General features: G+C 57.4%; 3 protein-coding genes across 12 annotated transcripts in view; 2 read left to right on the top strand and 1 right to left on the bottom strand.

Moving 5' to 3' along the window:
* Positions 1-50: 50 nt before the first annotated feature.
* VMAC (vimentin type intermediate filament associated coiled-coil protein) lies at positions 51-2213 on the top strand. Its single transcript, XM_044254454.1, has 2 exons — positions 51-241; positions 1639-2213. Exons 1-2 carry the CDS (start codon positions 51-53, stop codon positions 1955-1957), a joined length of 510 nt encoding a protein of 169 aa, XP_044110389.1. The 3' UTR covers positions 1958-2213.
* A 2724-nt stretch (positions 2214-4937) lies between these two features.
* Positions 4938-9150, top strand: CAPS (calcyphosine). 2 transcript variants are annotated; one of them, XM_044254453.1, is made up of 4 exons: positions 4938-5155; positions 5230-5407; positions 5552-5758; positions 5830-5994. In XM_044254453.1, the coding sequence occupies exons 1-4, from the start codon at positions 5073-5075 to the stop codon at positions 5929-5931; spliced, it is 570 nt and encodes a 189-aa protein (XP_044110388.1). In that variant the 5' UTR covers positions 4938-5072; the 3' UTR covers positions 5932-5994. The 2 variants fall into 2 exon arrangements, with proteins under 2 accessions (XP_044110388.1, XP_044110387.1); XM_044254452.1 differs by lacking the exon at positions 5830-5994 and adding an exon at positions 9094-9150 and having other exon boundaries at positions 4996-5155.
* RANBP3 (RAN binding protein 3) overlaps positions 6390-27626 on the bottom strand; it is a 53457-nt gene continuing 32220 nt past the window's right edge. For 2 of the 9 annotated variants that reach the window (XM_044254442.1, XM_044254448.1), the window contains 15 exons: positions 27462-27498; positions 27289-27375; positions 25315-25386; positions 20045-20110; positions 19214-19306; positions 18126-18244; positions 16881-17000; positions 14824-14927; positions 13516-13594; positions 12273-12375; positions 11611-11735; positions 10025-10145; positions 8446-8588; positions 7839-8019; positions 6390-7733 (listed from right to left, as the gene is read on the bottom strand). In XM_044254442.1, coding sequence (XP_044110377.1) covers positions 7690-7733; positions 7839-8019; positions 8446-8588; positions 10025-10145; positions 11611-11735; positions 12273-12375; positions 13516-13594; positions 14824-14927; positions 16881-17000; positions 18126-18244; positions 19214-19306; positions 20045-20110; positions 25315-25386; positions 27289-27375; positions 27462-27498 — 1494 coding nt within the window. In that variant the 3' untranslated portion in view covers positions 6390-7689. The remainder of the gene's footprint in view (positions 7734-7838; positions 8020-8445; positions 8589-10024; positions 10146-11610; positions 11736-12272; positions 12376-13515; positions 13595-14823; positions 14928-16880; positions 17001-18125; positions 18245-19213; positions 19307-20044; positions 20111-25314; positions 25387-27288; positions 27376-27461; positions 27499-27626) is intronic. The other 7 variants (XM_044254446.1, XM_044254449.1, XM_044254443.1 and 4 more) reach the window with 6 other exon arrangements.

Below are 27626 nucleotides of genomic sequence, written 5' to 3'. Positions count from 1 at the left end.
GGGGGCGTGGCCCGGGCCGGTTCCGGGCCGCCGGGGAGCGCGCCGGGGCCATGTCGGCGCCGCCGCCGCTGCAGATCCGCGAGGCGAACGCACACCTGGCGGCTGTGCACCGGCGCGTCGCGGAGTTGGAGGCGCGGCTGGACGCGGCGGAGCGCACAGTGCGCGCCCAGGCCGAGCGCCTGGCCCGCCACGACCAGCAGCTGCGCGCTGCCCTGGACGAGCTGGGCCGCGCCAAGGACTGGTGAGGCCCGGGGCGGGCCAGGTGGACTTCTCTGAGGTGGGCGGAGGCGGAGCCGAGACTGGACGGGGAGGAGAGGCGCGGGAACCGCGTGCAGTCCCGTGCGGGTTGGACTACTGGTGGGATCGGAAGAAACCCCGAAATAGTCGAATTAGTCACTGGCACGTAAAGTTAAGAGTTATCACACAAGTGCAGATTTCTAACTTAGAGCCCGCTTTTCCACAATGCAAAATCGGCTTTTTCCGAGTGGCGCAGGGGTCACCGACCTCCTAGGCACTGGGATCTATGGCAGGTTCTGGAGCAGAGGGGAATGGGATCATACCAGCAGTTTTTGAAGAACCCCTCTGGTTTTGAAGAGGCGCTGAGGATTAAAAGGGATGAGACAAGTGCTCAGGAAGGAGGGAGGTCAGGGGCCCGGTGGGAACGGAGCTGGTTGGATTAATTCATCCATCTTTACTGAGTGCCTACTGTGTCAGGCACTGTGCTGGGCGCTAGAGCACACAAGTGAGACCTACGTAGCACAGCCCTTAGGCAGACGCATCACTAGGCAATTACAACATTGGGTGGTTGGGGTTGTGATGGAACCCCATTGGGTGGTTGGGGTTGTGATAGGGTTCTGAGCGGGCCTAGATGGAAGGCTTCCTGTAAGAGGAGCCATCTAGGGGCGCCTGGGTGGCTCAGAGGGTTAAGCCTCTGCCTTCCGCTAGGGTCATGATCCCAGGGTCCTGGGATTGAGCCTGCTGTCACGCTCTCTGCTTGGTGGGAGCCTGCTCCTCGCTCCCCCGCCCCCCTCGCCCCTGCCTGTCTCTCTGCCTACTTGTGATCTCTGTCAAATAAATAAATAAATAAATAATCTTTAAAAAAAAAAAAAGAGGAGCCATCTAAGCTGAACAACAACTAGGAAAAGATATAGGGAAAAAGGGAATTGCAGGGGAGCAATCAGAGGGTTTTAGTCTGTTTTGGCTGCTGTTACAGAATGCCACAGGCTGGGGGGCTTAAACGACTGAAGATTTCTGCTCACGGTTCTGGAGGTTGGGAAGTGCCCTGGACAGATTCAGTTCCTGGCTTGCAGATGTTATCTTCTTGCTGCGTGCTCACAAGGCCAGAGAGCAAACTCTCTGGTGTACCTTCTTAAAAGGGCGCTAATTCTATGAGGGCCCCACTCTCATGAACGCATCCCAAAGGCTCCATCTCCAGATACATCACATGGCGGGGTGTGGCTAGGGATTCAACATAAGAATTTTGAGGGAACACATTCAATCTGTAACAAGGGGGTCTTGAAGCAGTGGTGAGGAGCATGGCCTTTATCCTGATGGGGAGCCCCGGGTAGTCAGGGGCAGGGAGGAGGAGAATCTCTGGTCCCCTCAGTACCGTAACTGCCCTGTCTTGCTTTCTGCCAGTGAGATTGCGGCTCTCCAGGAGCAGCTGCTGACCTCCGAAGCCACTGTCCACAGCCTGCAGGCTGCTGTACGCCAGAGGGATGAGCTCATTGGGCAGCTGCAGCCCCGGGCAGAGCTGCTGCAGGACATCTGCCGTCGCCGGCCACCCCTGGCCGGGCTGCTGGCCTCCCTGGCAGAGGCTGAACGCCTGGGGCCCCTGCCAACCAGAGACCCCAGCCACCCAGTCCCTGGTGGGCCCAGTCCACGCCTTGCCAACAGCACTGGGGAAGAGGAGGACAGGGACCGCCTGCAGCCTGCAGTGTTTGGGACCACGGTGTGAGCCCCGGAGCACAGATTACACAATGGAGACAGAGTTCCACTGCTGTGGGTGTCCTTGGGGGTCACCAGTGTCCCAGAGGGGGCCCCGTGACAGAGCCGTAATCCTTTGCAAGCATCAAAACCTGCTAAAAAGTCATAGATTTCAAATAGGCAGCCCGAGGCCCAAAGGCATATTTAGTCCAGAGAGATTTTTCTTTCTTTTTTTAAGATGTTATTTTTAAGTAATCTGTAGCTACACCCAATGTAGGGTTTGAACTTACAACCCTGAGATAAAGAGTTGCATGTTCTACCAACTGAGCCAGCCATGCCCCCCCCCTTTTTAAACAAAACTTTACATCAATCAACTTGTTGAAAAAATTGGCAACGTTTCACAAAAATCTGGATTTCTGGCTTCAGTCTTGGCCATGCCTGCTTGGATCTGAGCTCAGGGTACCCTCTTTAGCCAAAGTGTGAGGCCCACCTGGCTGCCTCATCTCTCTTAGGGCTGCACGTCTGGCCCCTGAAGCATCTGAGTTTGAGATCCCTCGCTTGTGCAGGCAGATGGCATCAAGTTTTTCTCCCCCTTTCCCCCTTGCCCCGATTTTTGTTCCTTCTGAAGCATCCCTCACCCCAGGCTAAAGCTTTCTTATTCTTCATCCCACACAAGAACTGGGAACCTCATGGCTTGTGCAGGTTTGCATTGGTTATATGAAGATGAACTTTTAATCCTAGATTCTTTCCCCTAAGCCTGCCTGCCTGTCAAGCTTTAACCCGGAAGAGAGCGGGGTGGGGGGTGTGAGACATGCTGGCGGCCGGGTTGGGGTGCTGCCCCAGGGAGAGCTCAGGCATCCCTTTCCGCTGGCTGTTCCCTCTGCTTGGGACGCTATTCCCCAGCGATGTCTTGTCACCAGAGTGATGTCTTGTCACCAGAGTGTAAGCTGCCTGAGCAGCCCTCTTGTTCTTTATTCTTTATCACCAGCGCCAGGAGCACCCTGGGACCTCGGACCTCAGTAGGAACAGGATGGGGTTTGTGGGCCCTGAAGGGAGCCAGGGGCCCCCAGCACATCTGATGCGGCCCCAGCCAGTTCGGCTTTTCTAGCAAACAGCTCGCTCCTTTTGATATTCCCTGGAGAATCTATTTTTAAACTCCTTATTTCTATGCTGCTCTTCTCGGCCAGAGACATTCAGGGTGCCTTCCCCCCCTCCCCCAACCAAACCAGGGAACCCCCGTGCCTTTCTCTGTGCAGCCGGGTCCCACGTCTTCTTGCCTCCTCACTCAGGGAACCGTCCCGCCGGGAACCACCGAGGGGCAGGGCCCGTTTTGGCCTGGAAAGGTCGGTGTCCATCCCCAGCCCTCAAGATGGTGCCGGCCTGCCTGGTGTCTAACACTGACCCCTCAGTGCAGTAACAATGGCCCCATTTTCTCTGGGTCAGTTAGGGGTGCTGCTGGTACCAGGGGAAGGCGGGCTGAGGCCTGCCTGAGTTTAAGAATAAATTGGATGATTTCCTTGCCTTGGTCTTTCCCTCTTTCTTCCTGTGTGGGTGCTGGAGAGGTGGGGTCCTGCTGGGCTGGGGGACACAAGTTACAGTCACGGGCACTCGTGTCTAATCTTTGCAGCCCACGCTTCCCCATCCTACAGCTATGGAAAGTGAGGCTCACTGTGGTGAAGTCAACTGGCCTCGGGGTCAGGAGGGCCTGGGCCACTTCCAGTTTCCGGAGTGGCTACTGTTGACATTCTGGTTCTCTTCAAACGAGGAGATGCGAAAGCAGAGTTACAGTAACTGCGGTGATATTTTACATTTTTCTATGGGGAAAAAAAAGTGTGATTTTTATAACCCTCATGAAAAACACAATGGAGTATTTCTCTGCCCACTTGAAGAGTTATGGACTGCAGCAAGCCCCCAGAATGTCATTGCAGTTTCGCATAATGCGGACAGTGTCACATCAGCTGTGGCCTGACCCACAGTGCCGGGCTGCGTGCGACCCGCGGCCTGGTTTCTGACAGGAGCAGCAGCTTCAACACCACCATTGTGCCGTGTCCGAGTCCAGGCTTTGAAAAGCCTCTGATGACCTCTGGGTCTCTGCGGCAGATGGGTCCCCAAATGGGGCACATGCTTTACTTACTTCCTGGAAATCCAGTGTCATTTTTAATCTTGCCAGTCGGCGTCTCAATCGGAGGCCTTCTGCGATGGTGGCCTCGGTGCTTCTTGGATGCCATGGGGGGCCGGGGCCACTTTTTCATCTGGAACCACAATGCCCCGGCTCCCCCATCTTGTTAGGAGCAAGACCACCAAGTGATGTTTTAAGAACTGAAAAAACTGACCACCAAAAGACTCACGTCGACAGAAACCCCATACTGGCTCTGGAATAACTACCGGGAACTGCTTTGTCTGACTGAACGCTAGTACAGTCTGTAAGACCGCTGCGTCCTGGCTCGGCCACATCGGTCTGAGCACCAGGACAGGGGCCTGGGCCACCTCAAGGCCTTCTGAACTTGGATCCCTTGGCAGCTTTGGCTGTGAAAAGGGGCAGGGGACCAGTAGAGCCCAGAGAGGAGAGGGGGTTGTGCTCCAGGTCACACAGGAATTGGGTCTTGAGCCTCCTCGGCATGGCCTTGCCTCTGTCTGGGACACTGTGGTCACTGTAGGGCTGTGGCCCATCCCTCCTTCTTGTGGCCAGGAAGGGGGACCACCCCCACTGCCTCTCTGGGTCTGGCTCTGTCCCAGACCCGGGCACTGCAAGGCTGGACGTGACCAGGGCAGAGTGTGGGTGGTGGTGCCAGAAAGAGCACTGTCCTGTCCCTCTTGGCCCTGCCACTCTGCGCCCTCCTGCCCCGCCCCGGGCTGTGTCTGGAGCTGTGAGGCACTGGCACAGTGAGGGTTACAGCTGGGGCCCCTCCCAGTCTCCTGAGCCACCATCCCTTAGCAACAGGCCTGCCAGGCAGGACGCGCTGCCAACGCTGGGTAGGACGGGCAGGAGCCAGAGGAGCGGCTGTCTGGATTCCAGGACAGTTGCCGGCCAGGTGAGCAGGCAGGTGGACAAGGCAGGCTCGTGGCGCCGGACCAGAGCCCGGTCAGCCGAGTGGGAATCCTTCCTCGAACTCTCCCCCGGCCAGTTGCCCAGCGCCCGACCCGCCATGGATGCTGTGGACGCCACCGTGGAGAAGCTCCGGGCGCAGTGCCTGTCCCGAGGGGCCTTGGGCATCCAGGGCCTGGCCAGGTGAGCTGTCCCCTTAAACCTTCTTAACCCCTAGCCCCAGGGACCACTTTTTAACTGCGCCCCATGCCCCTCAGGTTTTTCCGCCGCCTGGACCGGGACAGGAGCCGGACCCTGGACTCGGGGGAACTCCAGCGGGGCCTGGCTGAGCTGGGGCTGGTGCTGGACGCGGCCGAAGCAGAGGGCGTGTGCAGGCGCTGGGACCGTGATGGCAGCGGGACGCTCGACCTGGAGGAGTTCCTGAGGGCACTGCGGGTGAGGCCCTTCGCCCTGCTGCCGGAGGGGGCGGGGGGTGCTTCGGCGGGCGGGCTTGCCGATGTCTGTGCTGACCTTGGATGCCCGGGGGGCCCCAGACTGGGGTGCACTAGACCCCCCCAATCACTCCCTGCTCCTTTCCAGCCCCCCATGTCCCCAGCTCGGGAGGCGGTCATTGCAGCTGCCTTTGCCAAGCTGGACCGCAGCGGGGACGGTGTGGTGACCGTGGACGACCTCCGGGGGGTGTACAGTGGCCGCGCCCACCCCAAGGTGCGAAGTGGGGAGTGGACCGAGGAGGAGGTGCTCCGCCGCTTCCTGGACAACTTCGACTCTTCCGAGAAGGACGGGCAGGTGGGTGCCCACAGACAGCCCCACCCTCTGCCCAGGTCTCTGGTCCCTGCTTACAGCCTGTCGGTCCCCAGGTCACGCTGGCTGAATTCCAGGACTACTACAGCGGCGTAAGCACCTCCATGGACACAGATGAGGAGTTTGTGGCCATGATGACCAGTGCCTGGCAGCTGTGAGCCGTGCACACTTGCTCAGCAGCCCCCCCCCGCCCCCACCCCAGAGCATAGGCCCCCACCCTGGCCCCCTGAGCCAGGGCCTTGGGCTCAGCCCAAGGTGGAGGCCCCAGGACTGGCTGGATTAGGTCTTAGGACCCCAGGGAGCAAGGCCCTCTCCGTCCAGGCTGTGCAGACCTTAGGCCTCACAGAGCCGCTGCAGCTGCCCCCCCCCCCCCCCCCCCGAGCCAGCCAGCCCCTGGGCAGGGAAGCAAACAGCCTTTCTGTGAAGCAAAGCTCAGCGTGGAGCCGGCCAGTCTTGGAAAGCAGCCAAGTTTAGTCACCTGCCCGGAGTTGGGGTGTGGGGTGTGGGGCAGGGGCTTGGGGCCTGCAGACAGGCCAGGCGGCTCTGAGAGGTGGACACTATTCCTGGCCGGGCTGTCCGGCTTCCTGAGGCCCCTGGGGCATGCAGGAGGCCAGGGTTTTAGTTAAAAGTTTTAATGTAGTTCCCAAATACATTTCATATGACAATCTTACATAAATGTTCCAAAACACATGGGCATTATCTGGTTTTACTTGTCACTAGTTGACTAAGGCTTAAAGCAGAGAAGTGTGACTGGTCTGTTGGGAGGGCCTTTGGTGTCTTCCCGGGGCCCAGGCTGCACACAACCAAGCCGAGGTGTGGGCGGCGCAGCTGTGGAGACAAAGCCTTCCGCTCCCCCGACGGTGGGGCTGGGCACTGTCCTCGGAACATCCTCGGAGCCCTGTGCACGGGGCCCTTCTTCACAAGCCACCCCATGTGGGTGAGGGCCGGCCAGCTCTTGGCCACGCTCCTGTGTGTGCCGCGAGTATGGGAGATGGCTGGTCGCCTGGAACCAGCCCCCTGCCCCCCTCCCCAAAGGCCCTGCTAAGTTCCCTCCTCTGCCCCTGGTCCTGGATGGTTTCGGGGGCAGTGACGTCATCCAGGGCTGGGCAAGGAATGGCCAGCAGCAAGAAGGTCTGTGCCTGGGCGCCAGATGGTGGGTGACCGACATGACGGGGAAAGGCAGGGGGGTGGGTAGGGACCCTCCCAGGTCCAGGGACCCTGTTTTTAGATAAGCTCTCTGCAGTCTGAGGCCCAGCCCCTCAATACCCCATGACCGGCCCTGGAGCAAGCCTGGGTGGGGAACAAGTCGGGGCCTGACCCCACCTCAGCACAGAGGCCAGGAGCCCAGGCGGGAGGAGGATGCGGCCCAGGACGGAGCTGCACCCGCTCAATGCACAGGAGAGTCTTAACCTCAGAAACCAAACACAAAGCCTTGGGGGAAAAAGATCTAAAAATACAAGCCCCGGATCAGAGTGTGGGAAACTGGATACGGTAGTTAACAGAGCGTCCAGCAGGCCCAGTGTTTATACTCGTGTGGACAGACCCGGTGGCCTGGGCGGGCGGTGGCGGCAGAGAGGCCGGGGACACGAGGAGGGAGGGGGGAAGAAACAAGGCGTCCCAGTCCCAGTGAGAAGCCGTGACAAGTCTTAATGTGCCATTTCAATTCAAAGGAGGGGGAGGGAAGAAATGTTCTTTTTCGTTTTGCTCATCAATATGATGAGGTCTCGTGTCCCAAACCACATTCAGGCAGTTCCCGAGTCTGCTTCTGAACGGGACATGCGGATCCGAACTGTGGCCAACCCAGCGGGGAGTGTGGTTCCCGAGCCCCGCGCCTCCACACTGCCGGCGGGGTGGGGCAGGCGGGCGGGCAGACAGACGGACAAAGCAGCAGGCTCGCGGGCAGCCGGCTCCCGGCGCTATGTGCTTCCGGCCGTCTGCCCCTCCCCTTCCTCGCCGGCACCTGTTGGGAAGCAGCGGCCTCAAGTCAGGTCCCTGCCCTGGCTGGAGCCCCATCCCCTGGGGTCAGGCTCCCCAATCCCCGCCAGGGCCGGGACTGCTGGCTCACCACCTCCAGTGGCCCCCGATGGAGCCAGGACGTCCTCGTCACTGTCGTCCTCGTTGGACGGGGCTGCCCCGGGTTCGGGGGCAGGTATCTTGGCTTCCTGCTCTTGCTCCACGCGGCTGCGCAGGGCCAGGATGCGGTGGTGCAGGGCTGCATACAGCTGGCCCGTGTCCTTGGAACTGGCCTGGGACAGGCGGAGGGAAGTGGCGGGCTGTAAGATCTCTTGGTCAGGGTGGCTGCTGCCCCCCAGTGATGGGATCCCATAGTCCCCGGCTGAGTCTGGGGAGGAGTCTAACCCTCTCTTCTCAACAAGCTCAGGGACAGTGGACCGAACGAAGCCCCAGGTGCCCCCCGGGCCAGTCCTTCCCAGGGACACAGAGCTTGCAGCTGGGACGGCATGTGTGATGCAGGCCCACTCCTGGCTCTCTTCCACGGACCCCTCTGGAAACTGGCCAGCCTAGAGGCCTCCCCCTTCACAAGGTGGCCCACACCACCGGTGCAGAGCACCCCCCGAGGGGCAGTGCTTACTGCAGTCCTACGGGGGCCGGGCCGGGTACTTCCTCTCCCCAGGAGGTCGGTAGTAGCCTGTCCCGTCCCCAGGGCTACTCACGGAGATCAGGAAAACCTTCACGCCCTGGTCCTCAGTGTCCATGGCTGTGATGCGAATGCTCTTTTCACTGGCCTTGTCAATCTGCATCTGGGCCCAGAGCTTGGTGTTGAGGATCAGCCGCAAGCTGCCCTGGGTCCGCATCACTGCAACAGACAAGGCCGCTCAGCCCTGGGCCCCGATCGCCACCCCACAGCCAGCTAGGAGAACGGACACATTCCGGAAAGGAAAACACCACGAGGGCGAAACCCTGCAGTTGTCTCAAGGTCCACATAAGCTGCCCACCAGTCTGCTGAGCCCCACACGCTGGGGGCCAGCCCCGTACCAGCCAGCTCCCTCAGGGCCACGTCCGCCATGGGGAGGGTTCTGCTGGTCCACCCAGCAGGTGCCAGGATGGCGGCTCCCTTGGGGAAGGGGATGATTAGGTGGGAGGCAGGGCCAGAGAGGGACATCTGGGGGCTGGGACACTGTCATGCGACATGCTGCCTAGAAGGCAGATGCCCCCCGACTGCCCCACTCACAGGCCGAGCCCCAGCCCCTACTCAATTTTTTAAGTTTTTTAATTTTTAAATTAAATCAAAATTTTAATTTAATTAATTAAATTAAATTTTTTATTTTTAAAATTTTTAAATTTTTACGCAATTTTTTAAGAAAAAACGTTGAGGCCAATGGCTGCTTAGAGCTTCCAACGAGAGCGAGATAGAGACGGACTGAGTGGAGAAAGATGGTACAGACCTTCCTGAGACCTTCTTCCTTCTCTGGAAGTACGCGTCACGTCTACCCAAGGCCGCCGTCAGCCTGCCTGGTTTATCAGAGCCCATCCTCCCCACAAGTGCCCGGACCCCGTGGACACGGCGGCGACACCTTGGCTTCCCGCCAGCCAACCTCTCTCCACCCCAACCCGGGGCCCCAGATGCAGCAGCGTGGGCCAGCGCAGGGAGGCTGCGGGTGGGGTCCCGGGCTCCCACTGACCACCCTGTGTCCACTCCCTGAGGCTCCTGCGCCCCGTGGGCCCACCGCTGAGGCACGCGTGGAGCCGCTGGGACGGGCTGGGGGAAGGTGTGTGGCAAGGACCGCAGGCTGTATGGGGCTGTTTGATTTCTTCTATTTCCCTTTCCATCATAAAACCGCCAGCACTTTTAATTTTTAGAAAACATGTTCAGGAGTGCTAAGTAGGGGGGCGCCTGGGTGGCTCAGTGGGTTAAGCCTCTGTCTTCGGCTCAGGTCATGATCCCAGGGCCCTGGAATTGAGCCCCGCATCGGGCTCTCTGCTCGGCAGGGAGCCTGCTTCCCCCTCTCTCTCTGCCTGCCTCTCCACCTACTTGTGATCTCTATCAAATAAATAAATAAAAATCTTCAAAAAAAAGAGTGCTAAGTAGGTAGTTTCATTTACCGTCACACTCATAAAGAGGACAATCATGGAAGAGCTGGCAGCGAGGGCCTCAGGATGGGGCTCGGGCCAGCAGGCCGCGGGTTCTGGGGCTCTCTGGTGGGGACCCGCGTGGGGATTCTGCCCTCCTGGGCCTCGGGAAGAGGTCTGTGCCATCCTGGGCCTCTGCACAGACACCGCGCTGCAGCTCACCTAGTCGGGACTGGAGGGTCCCGTCGTCGGCCGATGCCATGTCATTGAGCCTGAGCAGCCCCCGGCCTCTCTCCACCCACGACTGCGAGGTCTTGTCAAAGACGAACAGCTTACACTGGATCTGGAACACAAGGTAGCCCTCCAGGTGAGTGGGGCCCTGGCTGGGGGGACACTAGCGTGGACCCACTCCGGGGAGCCTCCGACCCGGCCTGCGTGAACTGCTGGGCAGGGGCCAGCCAACCCTGGGCCGGGGGGCACGTTGGCCCTTGGCCAGTTTTGCATCCTCTCCTCCAGCCAAGATGCATTTTACACTGTCCGAGGAGCACGAAAGCATCACTAAGGAACCGAAGATAAAAAGCAGATACCAACAAGATAGCAGGCACCGGGGACGGGGACGGGCGGGGAGCACTGAGCAGCTCACATGCCACTGGCGGGAATGACACGTGGCGTGGCTGCTGCGGAAACATGTCCCTCACCGTGTTTCGTGTGGAGTCGCCCTGCTGCCCAGAAACCCCCCTCCTAGAGCTCTACCAAGGGAAGTGACGCATGTCTGCGCACACGAGCCTGTGAACAGTGTCCACGGCAGCACGATTCATACCGGCTAAAAAGCCGGAAACCTCAATGTCCCTCTATGTACGTCCCTCGGTGATGCCCTGGGGACAGTCCCCGAGCCCACGACACTCAGGGAGGGGACCAGACACAGAAGCCCACGTGGGGCATGAGTCCACAGGGCGACATTTCCAGAACAGGCTTCTCCACGGACGGGGAGGGGGCTTGTGGGGGCTGGGGAGGGCATTTGAGAGGTGACTGCTGATGGGGGGTTTCTTTTGGGGGACGAAAATGTTCTACTGTGATAGTGGTGGCAGCTCCCTAACTACGTGAACACACTAACCACCACCGGACCGTGCACTGCAAAGTCAATTCCACAGTATGCATCTTCCGGCTCAGTGAACCGTTCGGCGGCCAAAGAACACACGACGTGGACCCCGAAGTGTGCGGGTCTTCACCGAGCCGTGTCTTTGCTCGCAGAGATTTCCTTTAACAGTGCTGAGTGGGCAGGAGCAGTACTTCTTGAAATGCTGCATCAGAAACTCTCCGATGCTCTACACACGCAGCTCACGGATCCACACACACGCGCACAACAGCGCAAAGGAGATAAACGAGGCACACTGAACCGGGAGGCAGAGGAAAGGCGGGACGAGTCTGGGGTGCACCCGGGATCCCGGTTCCCTCATAAAATAACACGGGGTGCCAGCGTGACCAAACCATCACAGCTGTTCATTCTGGGGGCCGATACAAGTTTCTCCCTGAACTACTGAGAATGCCTCAAAACAGATCCTTCCGCTCCATACCAAAGCGAGACCAGAAGTCCCTTAGGGCTACGCTCTCAGAAGCCCCGCCACAAGGCCCCGGAGCATGGGGCCCCGGCCCTTCTGTCGCTGCACAGGGAGGCCCACGTGCCTGGAGGACAGGGGTCCAACCCTCAGGTGCACAGAGAGCCTGGGGGCTACGGCTGGCCTCTCACACCACCACCTAAGGGCCAGGAGGCCCCCCGAGCCAGATGCCCCTGACCAGACCCGCCTCACCTGTAACACGTTGCTCTCCGCCTCCTCCCCGGTGATGACTTCCACTTTTTCCAGCAAACACTTCCGTGCTGTTGCCTTGGTGTAGGCGGCTGCAGACTCGGCCAGGGACTCTGAAATGTTATTAGCTAAACGACGTTGACTATTTATTTGCTGGGGGCGGGCGTGCGCCTCTCCTTGCAGGCAGAACAAAACGGTTGCCTCTGTCTCAAGGGTGCCAGCTCCTGGGACGTGGAGCGGACCCCAAACACACGGTGCTCTGGCCCCAGATGCTGCGGGGGACCACCTGGGAGCCAGCTGCCAGCGTGGCTCCGGATCGCCCACTGCCTCTCACTCGGTAGAGGACGCGGGACAGGAGTCTTCCCACAGAGCACCGGAGAGATATTCCCCTCCCCACCTCAGGGCAAGAAGGGAGGGGGACAGCCACCCCCACAACCCTATCCCCAGAGCCATCCCGAATGTTCTGTTTTAGGAGGAGCAAGGGTCCTCTCCGTGCGCTGAAAGCCAGCGCTACGGCTTTCCAATTCCGCCCCGGCGCGGGGATCTCGCGTGGCTACCAACGCGGCCGCGAGCTGGAGCCCGTGTCCCTCCTGAGCAGGGATGGGGATGGGCAGTGCCCCTGTGACTCGGTACCCTTCCCAAAAGGTGGTGGCACCGCGACATACCTTTCTCGGGGGTGGCCTCCTGGGATGAGGACTCAGACCCGGACTCAGCAGCCGCATTTTCCCTGGCGGCATCTGAACTGACTTCATTTAGTTTGGGCGGGCTCTGCGGGGACGGAAGCACACGGGCAGGAGAGCGTGTCCCGGCGCTGCTGGCGGGCCGCCGCAGCCCAACGGGAAGCCGGTCTGCCGGCACGTGCCCCGCCCCCCAGGCAGAGGCTTTTCCCGCAGCTGCCCTTTCCTTCCCGGCGCTGGGGACCCACCCAGACCCGGCAGAGGAGATCAGACAACCCTTCCCCAGGCGGTGGGTTCCAGCCTGCGGCTGTGTCTTCACACAGCGATCCTCGAGCACCATTTGGTGGTAAAACCTAGCAGAAAAGTGCCCTCACGATACAGGCAGCTCCGGTCCTCCCCACTCTGCCCTTCTCTGCTCTAGGCGAACTGCCGTCCAAGTCCGCACGTGGGGCCTCCCCTGACATCTCGGGGAGGCGCGTGCCACCAGCTCTTTATCTCTGGACCGTCTCGTTTTAAACAGGGAAAGGACCGTACTGACACTCGAGAAAAGCAGGAGGCCCCTCAAAGTGACCCGGACTGAGACAAAGACGGAGATAACAAAGCGGACGAAATGGCCCCTTAACCACACTCAAAATGGACATAGTGGGATTCTACGCATTCGACAAGAAAAGAAAAAGAACAAAGATAAGGAAGCAGGCGAACAATTCTAGAACCCTATCCCAAGCTGGCCAGGCTTTCTGGGAGGGGAGACAGCCTGGCCACAGTGCATGTAAGAGACACCCGAGGAACTGCAGGGGCCCCTCAAGGCCATGTCCCCGGAGCCCTCTCCGTGCTGCAGCCTCATGGTCAAGGACGGGGCAGCTGGAGGAGCCAAGGGATTGGTTCCAGAGGTGTCTCAGGGTGGTCTCAGAGGCACGTGGCTAAGGACTCTGGTGTCTGATGATTATTACTGCGGCTGGCCTCGGCCAGGAGGAAGCATGGCCCCTGACTCAAGGGGAAGCTGGTCCTGGGACGAGGCTTAGCTAGCTGGCGTAGAAGAAAGGCAGGAAGCTCGTACACCAGCTCCTAGAGAGCCTCCTGGTGCAAAACCCCTGCCCCCAAGTTGGAACTGGGTCTTCTTTCTCTTGCAACTGGAAGCATCCCCACTTTATAGAAGGCAAAGTGGCAGCTATATTCACATGTCCCTTGCCCTGGGGCCCCAGGAAAAACAGTCCCCATAGGGGCCACTCACCAGCACGCGCTCGCTCATGTTCTGGCCAAACACGAATTTGTTGCTGGCGGTGTCGGCACTATTGGTCGAGTTGTCTAAACTGAAGAGAAGGCACGCTGTGGGTGTGGGGCTCCCCATGGGAGCAGGGCAGGCCGGTGGCACACTCGCCTGTGCTGCACACGCGTGTGCACGGTCAGAGTGGGTAAAGGCCAACCCCTGGTGCAAAAAGCACGGCTGTAGGCACTGCTCAGCTTCCTCTGTGGGGGACAGGTCAGGTCCTCCAGGGACAAGTCAGGTCCTCCAGGGACAGGTGCTCATAAGCCTCTGAGTTAGGCTGTGCCAACGGGTAATCAGACCTTTGGCTCCTACCTCCAAGGGTCCACGGTGTGTGGGTACTACGTGACATGCCTGACAGCCACTTTGTCATCCCCGACCTCCTTGAGGCCGGGGTCACTTCGGGGTGACTGAGGACATCAGTTCGGAGAGGCTGATCACAGAGGTCAGACCAGGCACCACCTACTTCCCTGAAAGAACCCACCAGTCCCCTGGCCTGCACAAAGGAGGGTACACCTCCCACCCCTGGGACACTGGCAGTGACACTGGATGACCTCGGAGCAGATGTCACCATCACATTTTGTCCAGTTTAAAGAGTCACAGGTGTAAGCAAATCCCAACTTGGGAAATGTTACAGTGCAAAAAAACGTGTCTTTCAAATAATATCGAATGCACTTTGCTCATCAAGGTCCGGGCAGCCAAGCACGAGGCTGCCACCGCTCATGTCAGGCTTCCCTGAGTCCAAACCTATGTTCTATCCGGTCTGGCGGCCTGTCTCCTAGGCAGGGACACTCTTCCTCTCTGAAATACCCATGGGGCATCCAGGCCATCCTCGAGCACCACCACCAGCAGTGTTAGCCTTCGGTGAGCCCAAATCCAGGGTAACGGGTCCTCATAGGCTAGAACCTGGCAGGTAACAGAAGGCGGCCAACCAGCCACTGGCCCACTGGCTTCTGCTCTGGGCATGAGATCCAGGTGACAGAGGTCACTCTGGGGGCCAAGCAGAACTGGGGTCCTGCCTTGCCTGTCTGCCTACCATCCTGGCCCCTCCACAGCTGTGCCCAGAGTGGGAATAAAGGGAGGAGCCGGGGGGGAGGGGGAGGGGCGCAGGATTTTGGCAAAATCTGCTTCCTCCCACGCCCCCCCGACCCTGCCCCCCCAAGAAGGACCGGCTGGCTCTTAGTCCAGCTGCTGTCTCTTCCCCGGAACCCAAGCTCAGGGTGATGGACAACTCTGGGCCGCTCTGAAGCTGGGCACCAGGCCCAAGACACGCACCTGGAACTGATATACTGAAGGAAATAGTTGGTCGCAGCTGGCGTTTCTGAACTGGGGTGGCCGGCATTCTCCATGTCGGCTACGTCAGTGTTCTCGTGTGTTAGCTGGGAAACAGAGGCAACATTTACTGCTCAGACCACCGTTCGCGACCTCTCCGACTCCGCCCGTCTGCATACCCCCAGGCCACATGGCACAGCTTGTGTGTGTGTATGCGCGCGCCTGTGCACGCACACATGTGTGTGCACACAAGAAGTGGGGGGGGGCCGTAATCAACTTCACCATTTCTGCTTTAACAGGCGAGATAGAAAAACAGTTTGTAAGGCATCAGGAAACTTTTTCTACCTTGTTGAAGCAAAACCAAACCCTCTTACTGCCCTTTTCACTAATGGTCTGTAATGAGAGGTCATGAAACGCTTCCAAATCCGATATTTTAAGGGGTTTATTATGAATATAATAAAAGCACTGTTTCTTAAGGGCTTCTTTTATGCTAACTGCCATGCTGGCTCTGTTAAACGTATCACCGAATGTGATTCTCCCGGGAACCCTGAGAGGTGGATATCATCAACCTTGTCCTATGAGTGAGAGCAGAGGCTCGGGGTGCCAGGAAGTCGCCCCCACCCAGAAGGTGGCATGTAACTGTGAGACCACAGATCCCATGAGCCCTGGGCCTTTGTAAGATGTGGTTCCCCACCCCAATTTCAAGGCAGCCATCCCCCTAACCTCTCGGAACAGAATCGACCTAACAGTGCAGGCCAGGACCCTGCTCCTCAAACGGGTGGTTCTCAAGGCCCTTCCTTCTCCTGTGTCCTCCTCCCTGGAGCGAGCAGCCCCCAAGGGGCTCATTACTGTGGCGAAAACCATGCAGCAGCAATGCCTATTTTTCGCCCCTGGGAACGTGTGATTCTGTCGGACAGTGAGCACCGAAGGAGAAGGCAGATGGCACAGCCTGGTGTTTTCCACGTGCCGGAGAGACTTCCATTCCCTTTCCTCAGCATCATGGACATCAGGGCTAGATCACTGTTCGGGGGCGGGGGGGTGGCGCTGCCCTGATGTCACCCTGACACTGCAGGGTGTTGGGCAGCATCCCCGGCCTACACCCACTGGACGGGCAGCAGTGCCTACACCCCAGTTGTGACAACCACAGATGTCCCCAGACGCAGCCACTGATGCTATCTCTCAGGCTTTTCAAGGAGCTCCTGCCAGATGAGCTGCTGGAAATGGCCCAGAGGGCCGCTCCATCGGTGGAGGTGGGTGGCTGGGAAGGCAGTGCTGCCCCATTCTAGTCTCCCAGAGCAGCGGCGCACGGGGTCCCTAGCCCAGACCCCTGCCACTGCCAGATGCTCTCCACCCCTGCCTCAAAGTCCCCAGACTACACCAGCAGCCCTTGGGGGCAGCTGGGGGTGGGAGGGACAGGTGCTATTGCCTCTGATGGGAGAGGAAAGTTCTTTTTCTACCTGCCCTGCCTTAATAAAATAAGGTAATAATTCTCAAGGGTAACTTTGTCCCAAAGGGAATCCTCAGCACTACGAAGGGACACTTTTGGTTGCCACAACGGTGGGCGGGGGATACTCCTGGCACCTGCAGGATGGGGGGCAGGGACACTGCCCAGTACCCCAGAGCACCCAGGACAGGCCTGCAACAGCTGAGGATGAGCTGGTTTACACGCTGCTCCGTGCCAGGACGGGGAAGACCATGAGTCCGACCACGATCTCTCCGGCCACGCTGAAAGCATCGGGTCATGCTGCCTGTCTCCTTTGCTCCGAAAATGTGGGTTCTCAGGGATAGGCATGCTCGGCTGCCTCTGTCTGCTGCTCCCGGGAGAACAGGGGAGCCTGCCGGGGAGTGTGCTGGGAGCGGAGCAGTGCGGGATGGCGGGCATGCGACACAGGAAGCCACCGGAAGCACCACGAGTCACAGGACGAGCGCACAGGCACGGTCTTTGTCTCCACCTCCCGCCCCTTTGTAAGGAAAAGCGGAGTTCCTGTGGTTTAACCCGGAGGCGGCGGAACAGACCGACCCAGGAGTGCAAGCGCTCATCCGGGCCTCTGGTCACACACCTTGACTCTGTCCCTCAGGTTCTGCCCGAACACAAACGCCTGCTGTGCAACTTGCTCTTTTTTCTCACAGTTTTCCTCCTCACAAGTATCGCTAGACTCATTTTTCTGGGGCTCTTTCTCCTAGTTAGAAACACAAACAAGACGACAACTGAAAAGAAGTGACAGGTTAGCCCCGAGAAGCAAGACGGGCCCTCTCTCGCCGTTCCATCTGCTGGCTGTGTCTCCTCTGGCACGGGTCCCTGGGCGGCTGGCGCTGCCCAGGTGTGGCCTGTCCTCGGATCACCAGGGACGCCGGAGGCGGCGGGGCTGGGCCGCTTCTCGGTCTCCCTCCAGCTCCGGGCCGTGCAGCAGACCCGCTGCGCCGGCCGCCCTAGCTATCCAAGGGTCTGAGTAGCAGCAGGTTGGAGAGATGGTCCCTAATTTTAATTCCGCTAACTGGTTTGAGGGGTGCGGGGTGAGGGTGCGCTCAGGGATGTTCTAAAAGTGAACTGTAGCCTACCGTCTCCACCACGTGCGCTCCAACTTCTCCAGGGGGTGTGGGGGAGGGGGAGGGTACAGAGTCTCAGGCAGCAGCTCAGCTGCTGAAACGGCCGAGGAGAAGCACACACACATGCAACCTGGCTTTGTGTCCAGAAGCCTCACTGCGGTGCTGCAGCTCGGTCAGATCTGCCTCTGCCCCCCGCAAACGCAGGCTCTTCAGAACATGCCCCTCATTCTCCAGCTGCCGGGCAATACTACTAGGAAACACATGCTTTTGGCCTACGTAACCCTCCCAGAACCCTAGACTTTGCCCCCCCGCCCCCCAAAAAATGCTGAGCTGACCCCCCCCGATAGATTTCTTCAGTTAGAACGGGCCCATGTGTATGAATCCCTGAGCTCTTCAGCTGTGGAACTGGGGAGGGCAGACATCTCTCCGTATAAAATGGCACAAGAACTCATCAATGGAAGCCAGTCCCCCAGACTCACACTCAGGGACTCCCCAGAGGCCACCGGGCAGAGTGCCCGTCGGCCACCTGCAGCTGGGCGGTGCGGGGCCCGGGGAGGGCCGCACTCCGAAACAGCGGACAGACCATCCCGGGCGTTCTAACAACTATGGACATCAGCTGCTGCTGCGCACACATACTGCTGAGCAAATCCAGAAAGCCTCCTGCCCGCCCCCACCGCGCCGCTCAGAGCAGGTAACTGTCCACACACTCCGCGAAGCTCTGAGAAGTTTCACGACCTCCCTGCCCAGCACAGACACACCTCAAGTGCTCGTGCCTCGTCGGAGGGACTTCTCCGTGCGGGGTTGTCGGGCGATGTCGCTGTCATGGCCCCAGTGCAGTCTGCTGGGATACTGACTCCGTTGGTGCCGCTGCTCGGGACTGCAAGGACAAGAGGACAGCAGGAGGGTCACGGGGTTAGTGTGGGACCTCGAGTACTTCCTTCTACCATTTAGACCAATCGTGTATTTCTCCTTTTTAAAGAAAATTCTTACATTAAAGAAACACAAACGAACCCAGAACTAAAACCTGACAGAAATGAGAGTATCTTATCACTTATTCCACAAAGGAATTTTCAGTGTACTTAAAAGCGATACTGCTAACTAAGGTAAAGAAGAGAAAAAGAACATACACTGAACAAGGAACAATTACAAGTTTTAGAAAACACGGTTTTCCTCGTAACATCTTGAGTCTGCGGACTTCTCCCTGTGACTAGTTGGGGTCGCGCGGCACACACAGGTTTCAATCTGGCTGACCGGCTGGCAGAGCGTATCAGAAAGCTTCCCTGTTGGAACTCTTTAGAGATCACTATTTCCCTCGTGCGGAATGTCGGACTGCTTCCGACGAAGAATTTTTGAATTACAGGGAGAGACAAGGAGGAAGACAAGAAAAGCTCATGAATATTAAGAAACTAAGGGTCCCGTGAGGACCACGAGCTGTGCGGAGACCAGGGAAATACGGTGAAGAGGCAGGGCTTATGGACGACAAATCAGGTGACACTGCACACATGACCCAAACGACCCTTCAGGTCTCTTTCCACACATGGGCCGACTTTCACCTGCAGACTTGCTGGGACGGACTGCAGAGACTCGGGAGGGAGCCAGCTTTTATGAAGCCAGCGTGTGCAGAAACCACGCCGGTCACCCTGGCCTGGGGCCACAGGGAGACGGCGGGACCACGCTCAGACCTCCCTGGGCTTGCGGCGGACTTAAGGGATTGCTTCCCCGGCTCTATTTCTGAGTTCAGCAGATATGGCCGAAGTCACCTGTGTCAAGACACAGCTGTCCCACGCCTACTTCACGGACGCTCTACACCCTGCCGTGGCAGCTGGGTGCCAGGGCTGTTTCTTACCGGTCTGTGAGAGTGCCTTTGGCTGTGGGGCTTGTAACACTGCCGGGCGAAGCACACTCCGCTGTTGCTCCTTGGGCTTCTGACTCGGCAGACCTGAGAACAGAGGTTGGCTTGCCTGGGGCCCTTGGACCTCGTGGGCAGAAACGCACAGCCCCGTGCTGGCTCTCAGGAGTTTTCCAGAAATTAATTCAGTGAGTACAGTAATGCTACAGGGGGAAACCAAGGGACAGCTGTCCTCAAGCATTGAGCGCAGATGGTGCAGGGAAAGCAGAGAACCACAGGCAGCCCCCCAGAGCTTAGGACTCTGCTCAGGTTCACATAAAAATACCCTTTGCACCTGCTTTTCCAAGTGCCATGCCGAGAAAATCCATCTGCCAAACACAGACTGGGCAAGAAGCACGAGAGAACGCTTCCAACTCTGCACCACTGCCAGGCCCTGCTCCCCAGCGGCACGCCACTGGATCGCGGCCACTCTGCTAATTAGGCCTTCTCTGTGGCACGCTAGGGCCATGATGCTCGGGAGACATAGCCTGAACCAAGTGAGCTACTGCTGGGCACAGAGCCCCATAGGAAGCCAAGTCTGTTCCCTCCCCACCCACCCTCATCCTCGGTGGTGGAGGGCTCATGGTGGGGACAATCTCCTTGGTCTGATGGGCTCCTAAAGTGGCTTTTCAGGGTGCATGCGCCAGGGAACTGGCGGACCTAGAGAGCAGGCTGAGCCCGGAGCGTGCCGCCTGGGCTGCATACGGCAGCTGTGCAAACAGATGCAGAGGCAGGAAGGGTGTGAGATAGACAGCCCTTTCACTTTCCTCCTTAAAGGTGGGCACCTACCTGCGCTGGGTGCCTGGCCGTGGATCAATGTTGGTGGCTTCAACCGGAATCCACTGCTCTTTTCCTCTACAAGCACAAGACAAAAGATAAAAAGCAGGCCTGTAGGCAGTAGCAAAGCTGAGAGGGTCAAGGGCAGGGGAAGACTGTGGTCTCGACTTCAGTGGCCATGAGCCCGGAGAACCAGAGAAATGTTTCCAAGTTAGAACAGAAACGCAGAAGCCCGGTTCAACCAACCAAGGTTATAAGGCAGCTTGGACGAGGAGGCGCCGGGGCGGGGGGGGGGGGGTTGCAGGAAGTGCTGGCTCCAGGCTAGGTGCTGACAATGAGACTGGGGTGGGGGTGGGGGCTGTCGAAGGTGAGAGACAAAAGTGACAGTGCAAGGCTGATCCACCCCTGGGCCCTGGAGAATGTCAGGGAGCCAGCTAATAAAGGTCCCTGGGACCAGTCTCCCTTTCTTAGAGGACTCGTCAGAGCATGCATGTGTAATCAGGAGAAGCCTCTGTGCTACCAGCAGATGTCTGGGAAATGAGACACGTCTTCTGCAGTGAAAGATCAAAGGTGGCAGACGGCAGGCTTGCTCTCTCTTTCCAGATGTGCCTGGAGAGCTTCACCTTGCTGCTACCTGAGAACACTCGAAGGCCCAGGACAAGGAAAGGGAAGGAAGCAGGGCGACGGCTTAAAACCTGGTTTCGGCTGGGCCACTGGTCCACACTGGTCCTCTGTGTGTGCTGGTGCGGTGGCCTATCTCATAAGGGGGTGAGGAGTGGGGACAGTCTAATCTGCCTTGACAGGAAAGATCAGCAGAAAAAGCCTTGTGACTCCAAGAGATCAGGTCTGTTCCTGGGAAAGCACAGGGACGGCAGCACCCGGGGCCACCAGAGGCAGCCTCACTTTTGTGCTAAGGTCCAACTCATCAGAAAACACCCTTGTCAGGGTGCAGGAAACAAGATCAATACACAAATATCAATTGTATCTCTGTGTGAGCAATGGACAGTCCAAAAGGAAGTTATGAGAACATGTTACTCCATTTATAATAGCATCAAAGAGAACAGTACTTGGGAATCAATTTATCAAACAAAAACCACAAAACATCGTTGGAAGAGAGACAAAACGAATGGGAGGAGGTCTTAGAGGATCACACAGTACATGATTCTGTTTACATGAAACACCCAGAACAGGCAAACCCTTGCAGACGGAAAGTGGATTCTCGGTTGCCAGGGGCTGGGGGAGGGGGTGCTGAGTGACAGCTCATGGGGATGGGTTTCTCTTTGGGGTGACAGAATGCTCTAAAATTGATGACGATGGACATACACAACTCTGGATACTCTAACCACCCAGCTGCACACCGAAACAACACGAATGCCTTATCAGACCAAACTCAGAGGCATAAAACAAAGTCAAATCAGAATTCTCAATGAAGCAGGAAAGCCTCCTTCCTGCTGTCTGCACGTTGGTCGGCCAAATTGTTCTCCCTGGGCCAAAACAGAATTACAAAAGCTCTCACTGCTAGTTAGTATGAGGGAGCGGAGTCCACGAGGCTGCCAAGAGCCTGCATTAGTGGAGTTGGGGTCTCTCCCATAAGAGAGGGGTCATACAAACCACACTCAGGAGAATGAGACGCCGCAGATGCAGGGGAAGACATGCTGCCAGATGTTCCCTTTTAGGAGAGAACTAGTGAATCCCATTTCCAAAGCTCAGGACTATTCAGAAGATGACTGGCAATTTACAAGCATTAAAAAAATTGGAGATGAAACTCACAATTGAGATAATTTCTGAAAGACCTTACAGCTGGGTTTGCGGTGCTTACGTCCCAACGACCAATCCATCTCCACCTTCCCACCCTGAGTGGAGCAAAACTCGCAGCCACTGACCCTCGCAGCCAGCTGAGGCTGGCCAGCCGGGGCGCAGGCCTGGTTGACCGCCGCCCCCCAGCATCCCCTAGCACAGGGCCTGGCACCTGGCCCAACCCGCAGACGCACGAGAGATCACGCAGCGCACCGCAGGGAACAGATGACAGACAAGACAGACAAGGCGTGCCACACCTGTCATGGCAACTGAGGACCGGGGACAGAAGGAGCCCAAGGCAGCAGGGAGGTGTGCTCACAGGGCAGCCAAGCCTTGGCCTGCCTGCAGTCCCCATCTTCACCAACATAGACACGCTCTCTTTTCTTGACCCCGAAAAACTCAACTTTGCCTACAGCACAGGCCAGGGTGCAGTGAAAAGCTGTTGCTGACGGCCAGAGCCCTAGCACACAGGACAGGGTCACTGGGGTGAACGAGCGACTATGCCTACGCCTTTTTTTTTTTTTTTTAAAGATTTTATTTATTTGACAGAGAGACAGAGAGAGCGAGCTCACAAGCAGGCAGAGAGGCAGGCGGGGTGGTGGTGGTGGTGAGCAGGCTCCCCGCTGAGCAGAGAGCCCAATGCAGGGCTCGATTCCTGAGCCCTGAGATCATGACGTGATCTCAGGCAGAGGCTTAACCCACTGAGCCACCCAGGCGCCCCTCGTGCCTGCATCTTCTTGAGGGCACACAAGTGCCCCACTGTGAGCTCACTGGGGTAAGAGATGGTTCCCTCTAAAGCAGCCTCCATCCCCCTCCTAATTATGCCTGAAGCAAGCGGGCTCCTTTGAGGGTGCTTTCGGCCCTGCCTTGGGAAGGCCCCAAGTGACGTGTGGGGAAAGCAATGCTCATCCCCAGGGGAACTTCAACTTGGCATATGCCAGAGGCTGAAAAGACTTTAAGAGGAGACAGCCCGGTGGAGGCTGGGCAGGGGCAAGGGGGGCACCAGGGCAGGTGGAGGGGGCTAGAGCGACGGGGACAGGCACTGCAGACAGAGGGAGCCAGGTGTCTCTCAAAGAGAGGCAGAAGCACGAAGCAGGGAGCCTCAGGCGAACCCCGTTGGTGCTGGACTAGAAGCACACGTGAACCTAGGGTTATCCACACATGCAGACAGATACAGAGTACAGGTGTGCGCGTATGTACGGGGGGTGTGTCCCTGTCTCTGGGCACGAAGGGGGCCCAAGCACCGTGAGAGCCCGGGCGGCGGTGAACACGCAGATCTTTGGTTCTGGAGACGGCGCTCCACTAAGAAGGACCCGTGAGGGCCGATGATGAACCTGGAGCCTCTTGTTAGGACAGAAGAAAGTGCTTCAAAGAATAATGAGCTGTGGCAAAAGGACTCCGGAACCTGCTTGGTGGGACTCCCGCAAGCCAAATCTGGGCCGATTCAAAGAAATTCTGTGCTAGTAAGGACAGAACAGAAGCTGCCGACTAAAGCAGGAATCCACGTATCCATCTTGCTGTGCAGCCGTAACAAGGGGCTAAGTGGGCAGGAAGGACCGCTCTCTTCCAGAACTCCAATAAGTGCACTAGTAACAGGGAAGGTGGAGCCCCCCCAACCCCCCGGGCGGTCAATCGTCAGAGTAATGACTAACCCCACACCGGTGGAGGCGGACAGTGGAGGGCAGCAGCGAGAGGAATGGGCTTCCATCGCATCTCAGAGTCTCTCCAGAACACAAGGGGATGATCTCACAGCGGAGAAACCGACAGAGCCCTCTCTAACCCAGAGAGCGAAATCAGCCCCACAGGTACCAGGACAGGCCAGCTCCGCGCACCACCCGGGACGGGACAGCGCGAACACAGCTTCACTTCTGAGGAGTTCTGGCCCCAAAGGCACTACCTGGGCGGAACCACCAGGAATCACTGGACAAACCCAGACAGAAAAACTCCAAAATCACTGGCCTGTAATCTTCAAGGCCATAAACATCAAGCAAAGAATAAGGAAGTATTCCAGATGGAAGGCGAGATACGGGGTATATGATCCGGAACTCTCTGCTATGAAGGCGGACATCATTGGGACGACTGGGGGAAATCGAATGGGCAAAGGGATAGGAAGTGCCTTACAAAATTCTTTTGTCAGTTAAAAATCCCTGCCCCTGCCAAAAAAAATTAAAGCTAAAAAACAAAGGGAGGCAGGCAAGGACAGAAGAGGACCGACAGGACTCCAGCCTGCCTCAGGGACCAGGAAGTGAGGCTGCGTCGGCACCTCTCAGCAGGCCTGGGAACCCCCGTCTTCTCAGGGCGGCCTTGCTCTCGGTACTGCAGCGTAAAGGTTTTGTGGGGCAAGAGGCGGGAGGGAGGCCATCACTCACAGATCTCAGAGGTGATGATGGCGAGATCTGGAATGGAAATGGACGGCATGAGGTGATCTAGACGCACCTCTAGACTAGGCCTGGTCCCCTAGACTGGAACAGGATCATGTCGGCTAACACCCCTCCAGCTCACAGCGCTACATGCTAAGCCAGCACTCCCCAGCTTCCCAAAGACTGACAAACCAAACTCCTTCTCAGGACCTGGTGAGGGGTTCAGCTCAAAACAGTCTGCTTTCAGAGTCAAAATAAAGCCTATTGTTTGAAACGGTGCTATTGAATCAGCCCCCTAAGTTATAAAAGCATCGCCCTCACACCAGAGTAGGACTTATCTTGCAATGCTTTTGAAGTCAGCAACGAATTTATGTAAGGCAGGTTGGGTTAGAGAATTCGGGTAGTTGAACTTGCTCATTAAATCTTTTATGAGGAATTTCAGTCACGTGGGAGAAACTTGCAGGAAATCTTAGGAGCTGGATCTCTAGCGAAAGACCAAAAAAGGAAGGTTCCATAGTCTTCAGAGAGGAGCAAGCTACTTTCCTTTGAGGTTTAAAGCTGTGATTAAAAATGCTTACATATTTATCTGAACAGGTCTAAGCAATATGGATTAATGTGAGATTCTAATGCACAGGAAAGGGTCTGGAAAATTCCATTGACCTCACAGCAGTTACCTTGGGGTGAGAGAGGGAAAGGGGCAGGGCAGGCAGATTGTTTTACTCTACGTATTTCCACTTGCCTTTTCAAAAAAGCGGTATGAATGTATTACTTGTGTATAATTTTGAAAAATGAGTAATATACTTCTTTATAGTTGCTTTTTGTTTTTGAAAAAACAAACGAACAAAAACCAAAGAACAAAAAAAACCCCAATCAACACCTTAAAGACTTCTTGTGACCAGGCCCTCCTGCAGAAACAAAAAAATTAAGGTCTTATGAAGCCTGCCTCATGCTGAATTCCAAATCTATGTGCTGATGATTTGGGAAAACATTTAGGAACTGAAAAAGAATCCGGTTTTTAAATTGCCCATTCCTTTTTAAGATCTTATTTTACAGTATCAACTAGTTTCCATCCCAGGAAAACCCCAAGTGACTGGTAGTAAAAGGCAAAGGGACACGAGGGCTCACCTGGTTCTGAGTCAGAATTGCCTGCAGACGGCTCGCAGAAGGTTGATGGCATAAAAACATTGTTTTTTGATACTGTCGACAAGGAGGTGCGGGCGGGGAAGGGAACAAGAGGAAAAACAGTGTGAGTAGGCAGGGCACACAGGCACCCGATCACCTCTCCCACCTGAAGGCTCCATCTCCAAGCCACACTGTGGGGAGCTCAGCATTACGAACCGGGCCTTTAGATGCTGTGGTCTACTGTGGCCGCCTGTCTTGTCCTCACGACCCTGGCTTTCCTTGGCACTACAGGCCCCAGTGGGAGCAGCCAGGAGAGAAGCAGAATGAACCGGATGTACCAAGCCTCAGGCCCTGCTCCCTGTCACCTGCCGAAGGCTCGCTGGTTGGCTGCTCTCCTGTCCCCTCACCTGTTTGGGACCTTACTTTACACTTATCCACTGCTTCCCTGGGTGCGGGCCAGGCAGTAACGCAATGGGCCTCAGAGCTGAAGAACTAACTGGGTAGACAGAACACAGCTAAGCAGAATCAGAGTGCAGACACAGATCCCGCCTTCCAAGACAGCAGCTCCTGTCCCCACCCGCAGGGACTAAGAGCTGACTATCCCCTACGCCAGTGTACCAGTGCGCTGGAGCAGAAGGGAGAGGCTTGGCCATCCTTGGTCCCTGTAGCCTCTGGCCATAGCACAAATCACCATTCTCCGCTGCACCGTCTACCACAGGATGTGGCTCAGGAGGGCACAGTGATCGGGAAGGAATACGAGCGATCAGGGAGCAGCTCCCTTGTCTCATAGGAACGCCCATGCAACAAGGGAGAAAAGGAGGCCTCCAGAAGCTGCTGACAGTCCTGATGGCTCCTCAAGGTCTGCTTAGCAAAGGACAGCACAGCCCTGCAGGAGGGCCTCCGGCAGTCAGGAGACAGGGCGCCGCAGCGCCCACAGTGAGTGTTAAGGGAAACAGGAGTGAAATCCAGGTGCTGAAGGATCCGCCTCGAAAGGACCCCTCCGTGGTGCCCTCCTGTTGCGTCTGCATCACGTGTGCAGGCAGCAGCCACCTGCCAGGCCATCTCTTCCCCTTCCAGTGCTATCCTTTAGGTTCACAGGTATAAAATGCTTCAGATGAACCTCCCAAGAAGGAATGCCAAGTTGGGTAACTGGGGACCCTCGCTGAGTATGTATGTCTCTGCACTAGAGAGCCACCAAGACTGAGAAGACGAACAATGTTGGGGGGACCAAGTCAAGATGGGGAGGGGAGGGGGCAAGCCCTGAGGCAGTGTTTACCCTGGAATCTGCAAGGCTGTCCCCGGGGCTCACAGAACCTCCCACCAAATACCCCAGCATCTCTCTTAACCCTGGGAAACTGCGCTTTTTGCACTGGTCTTTGTAACAAGCCCCTGGGCTGGTCTGCGTGGAGAGCCTCCACACCCTCGCGGTCCAGCCACCTCCACAGGGTCCTGGCCTGTGGCCCACCCTTCAAGGTTCCATCAAGCCCTCCTCCTCTGGGGCTCACAGCACCCCTCACCAAAGAGAGTTCTGGGGCCACTTGGTTCGATATGTACTGTGTACGTGTCTGCGCGTCTCAACCAGACGGCCAAGCTCTGGGCCCATGGCTGGAGGGTCAGGAGGACATTCTGCTTCCCACTTCCTACACCTTTAGTCTAGAGACACGCCACAAACCTGGGAAGGAGGACAAGTGATTAATGCCCAGAGCCCCCAACAGGACGGACAGTCCTTTTCCTCTGTTTCCGAGGAACCCTTTCTTGGTGCAACTTCTTTCAGTCCATGACCTCACGACCCTCTGTCGTGTGTCACTGGTTCCAGAGGGGGGCACCTCCAGCTTCATTTCTGACAGAGACCGAGTCTCAGGTCGATTCTAATTGGACGTGGGCACGAGAGCGGCGCGAGCGTGAGGCACGGCCGGGGGACGGCGGGCTCCGGGGCTCGGACGCGCCCACCGACCGGCGCCGCGCTGCCACGGTTACCTGACTGCGAGGGCGGGAACTGGGTTAAAGAGGACGTTCTTTCTCGCTTGACGGGAGGGCAGTAATTTCCATCTTCTCGGTCGGAATCTATGGAGGAGGAGGAGGAGGAGAAAAGTCAGGCTGCTTCCACTTTTACAACCAAAGAGAACGAGACGTTTTAGAGATTTCCTCACCTTCTCCACCTTCGGGGCTGGAGCCTCCGGCTGGCCTCTGAAATGAGAGCACACGGCAGGGCGGTGAGCGAGGGCCGGGCTGCCCAGCACCCGGCAGCTCGAGTTCTGTCGTGAACGGATCCTGAAACGCAGCCCTCAGGGCCAACTCCCTGAGCTCAGGCATCC

Source organism: Neovison vison, chromosome 6, assembly GCF_020171115.1.
Source record: "Neovison vison isolate M4711 chromosome 6, ASM_NN_V1, whole genome shotgun sequence".
NCBI lineage: Eukaryota > Metazoa > Chordata > Mammalia > Carnivora > Mustelidae > Neogale > Neogale vison.
Note: the sequence above shows the minus strand (reverse complement) of the source record. Positions and strands in the feature narration are given on the sequence as shown.

Coding starts and splice junctions, on each gene's coding strand:
- VMAC (XM_044254454.1), top strand. CDS start 51: ATGTCGGCGCCGCCGCCGCTGCAGATCCGCGAGGCGAACGCACACCTG. Junction 242..1,638: donor CTGGGCCGCGCCAAGGACTG/GTGAGGCCCGGG, acceptor GCTTTCTGCCAG/TGAGATTGCGGCTCTCCAGG.
- CAPS (XM_044254453.1), top strand. CDS start 5,073: ATGGATGCTGTGGACGCCACCGTGGAGAAGCTCCGGGCGCAGTGCCTG. Junction 5,156..5,229: donor GGCATCCAGGGCCTGGCCAG/GTGAGCTGTCCC, acceptor CATGCCCCTCAG/GTTTTTCCGCCGCCTGGACC. Junction 5,759..5,829: donor CTTCCGAGAAGGACGGGCAG/GTGGGTGCCCAC, acceptor GTCGGTCCCCAG/GTCACGCTGGCTGAATTCCA.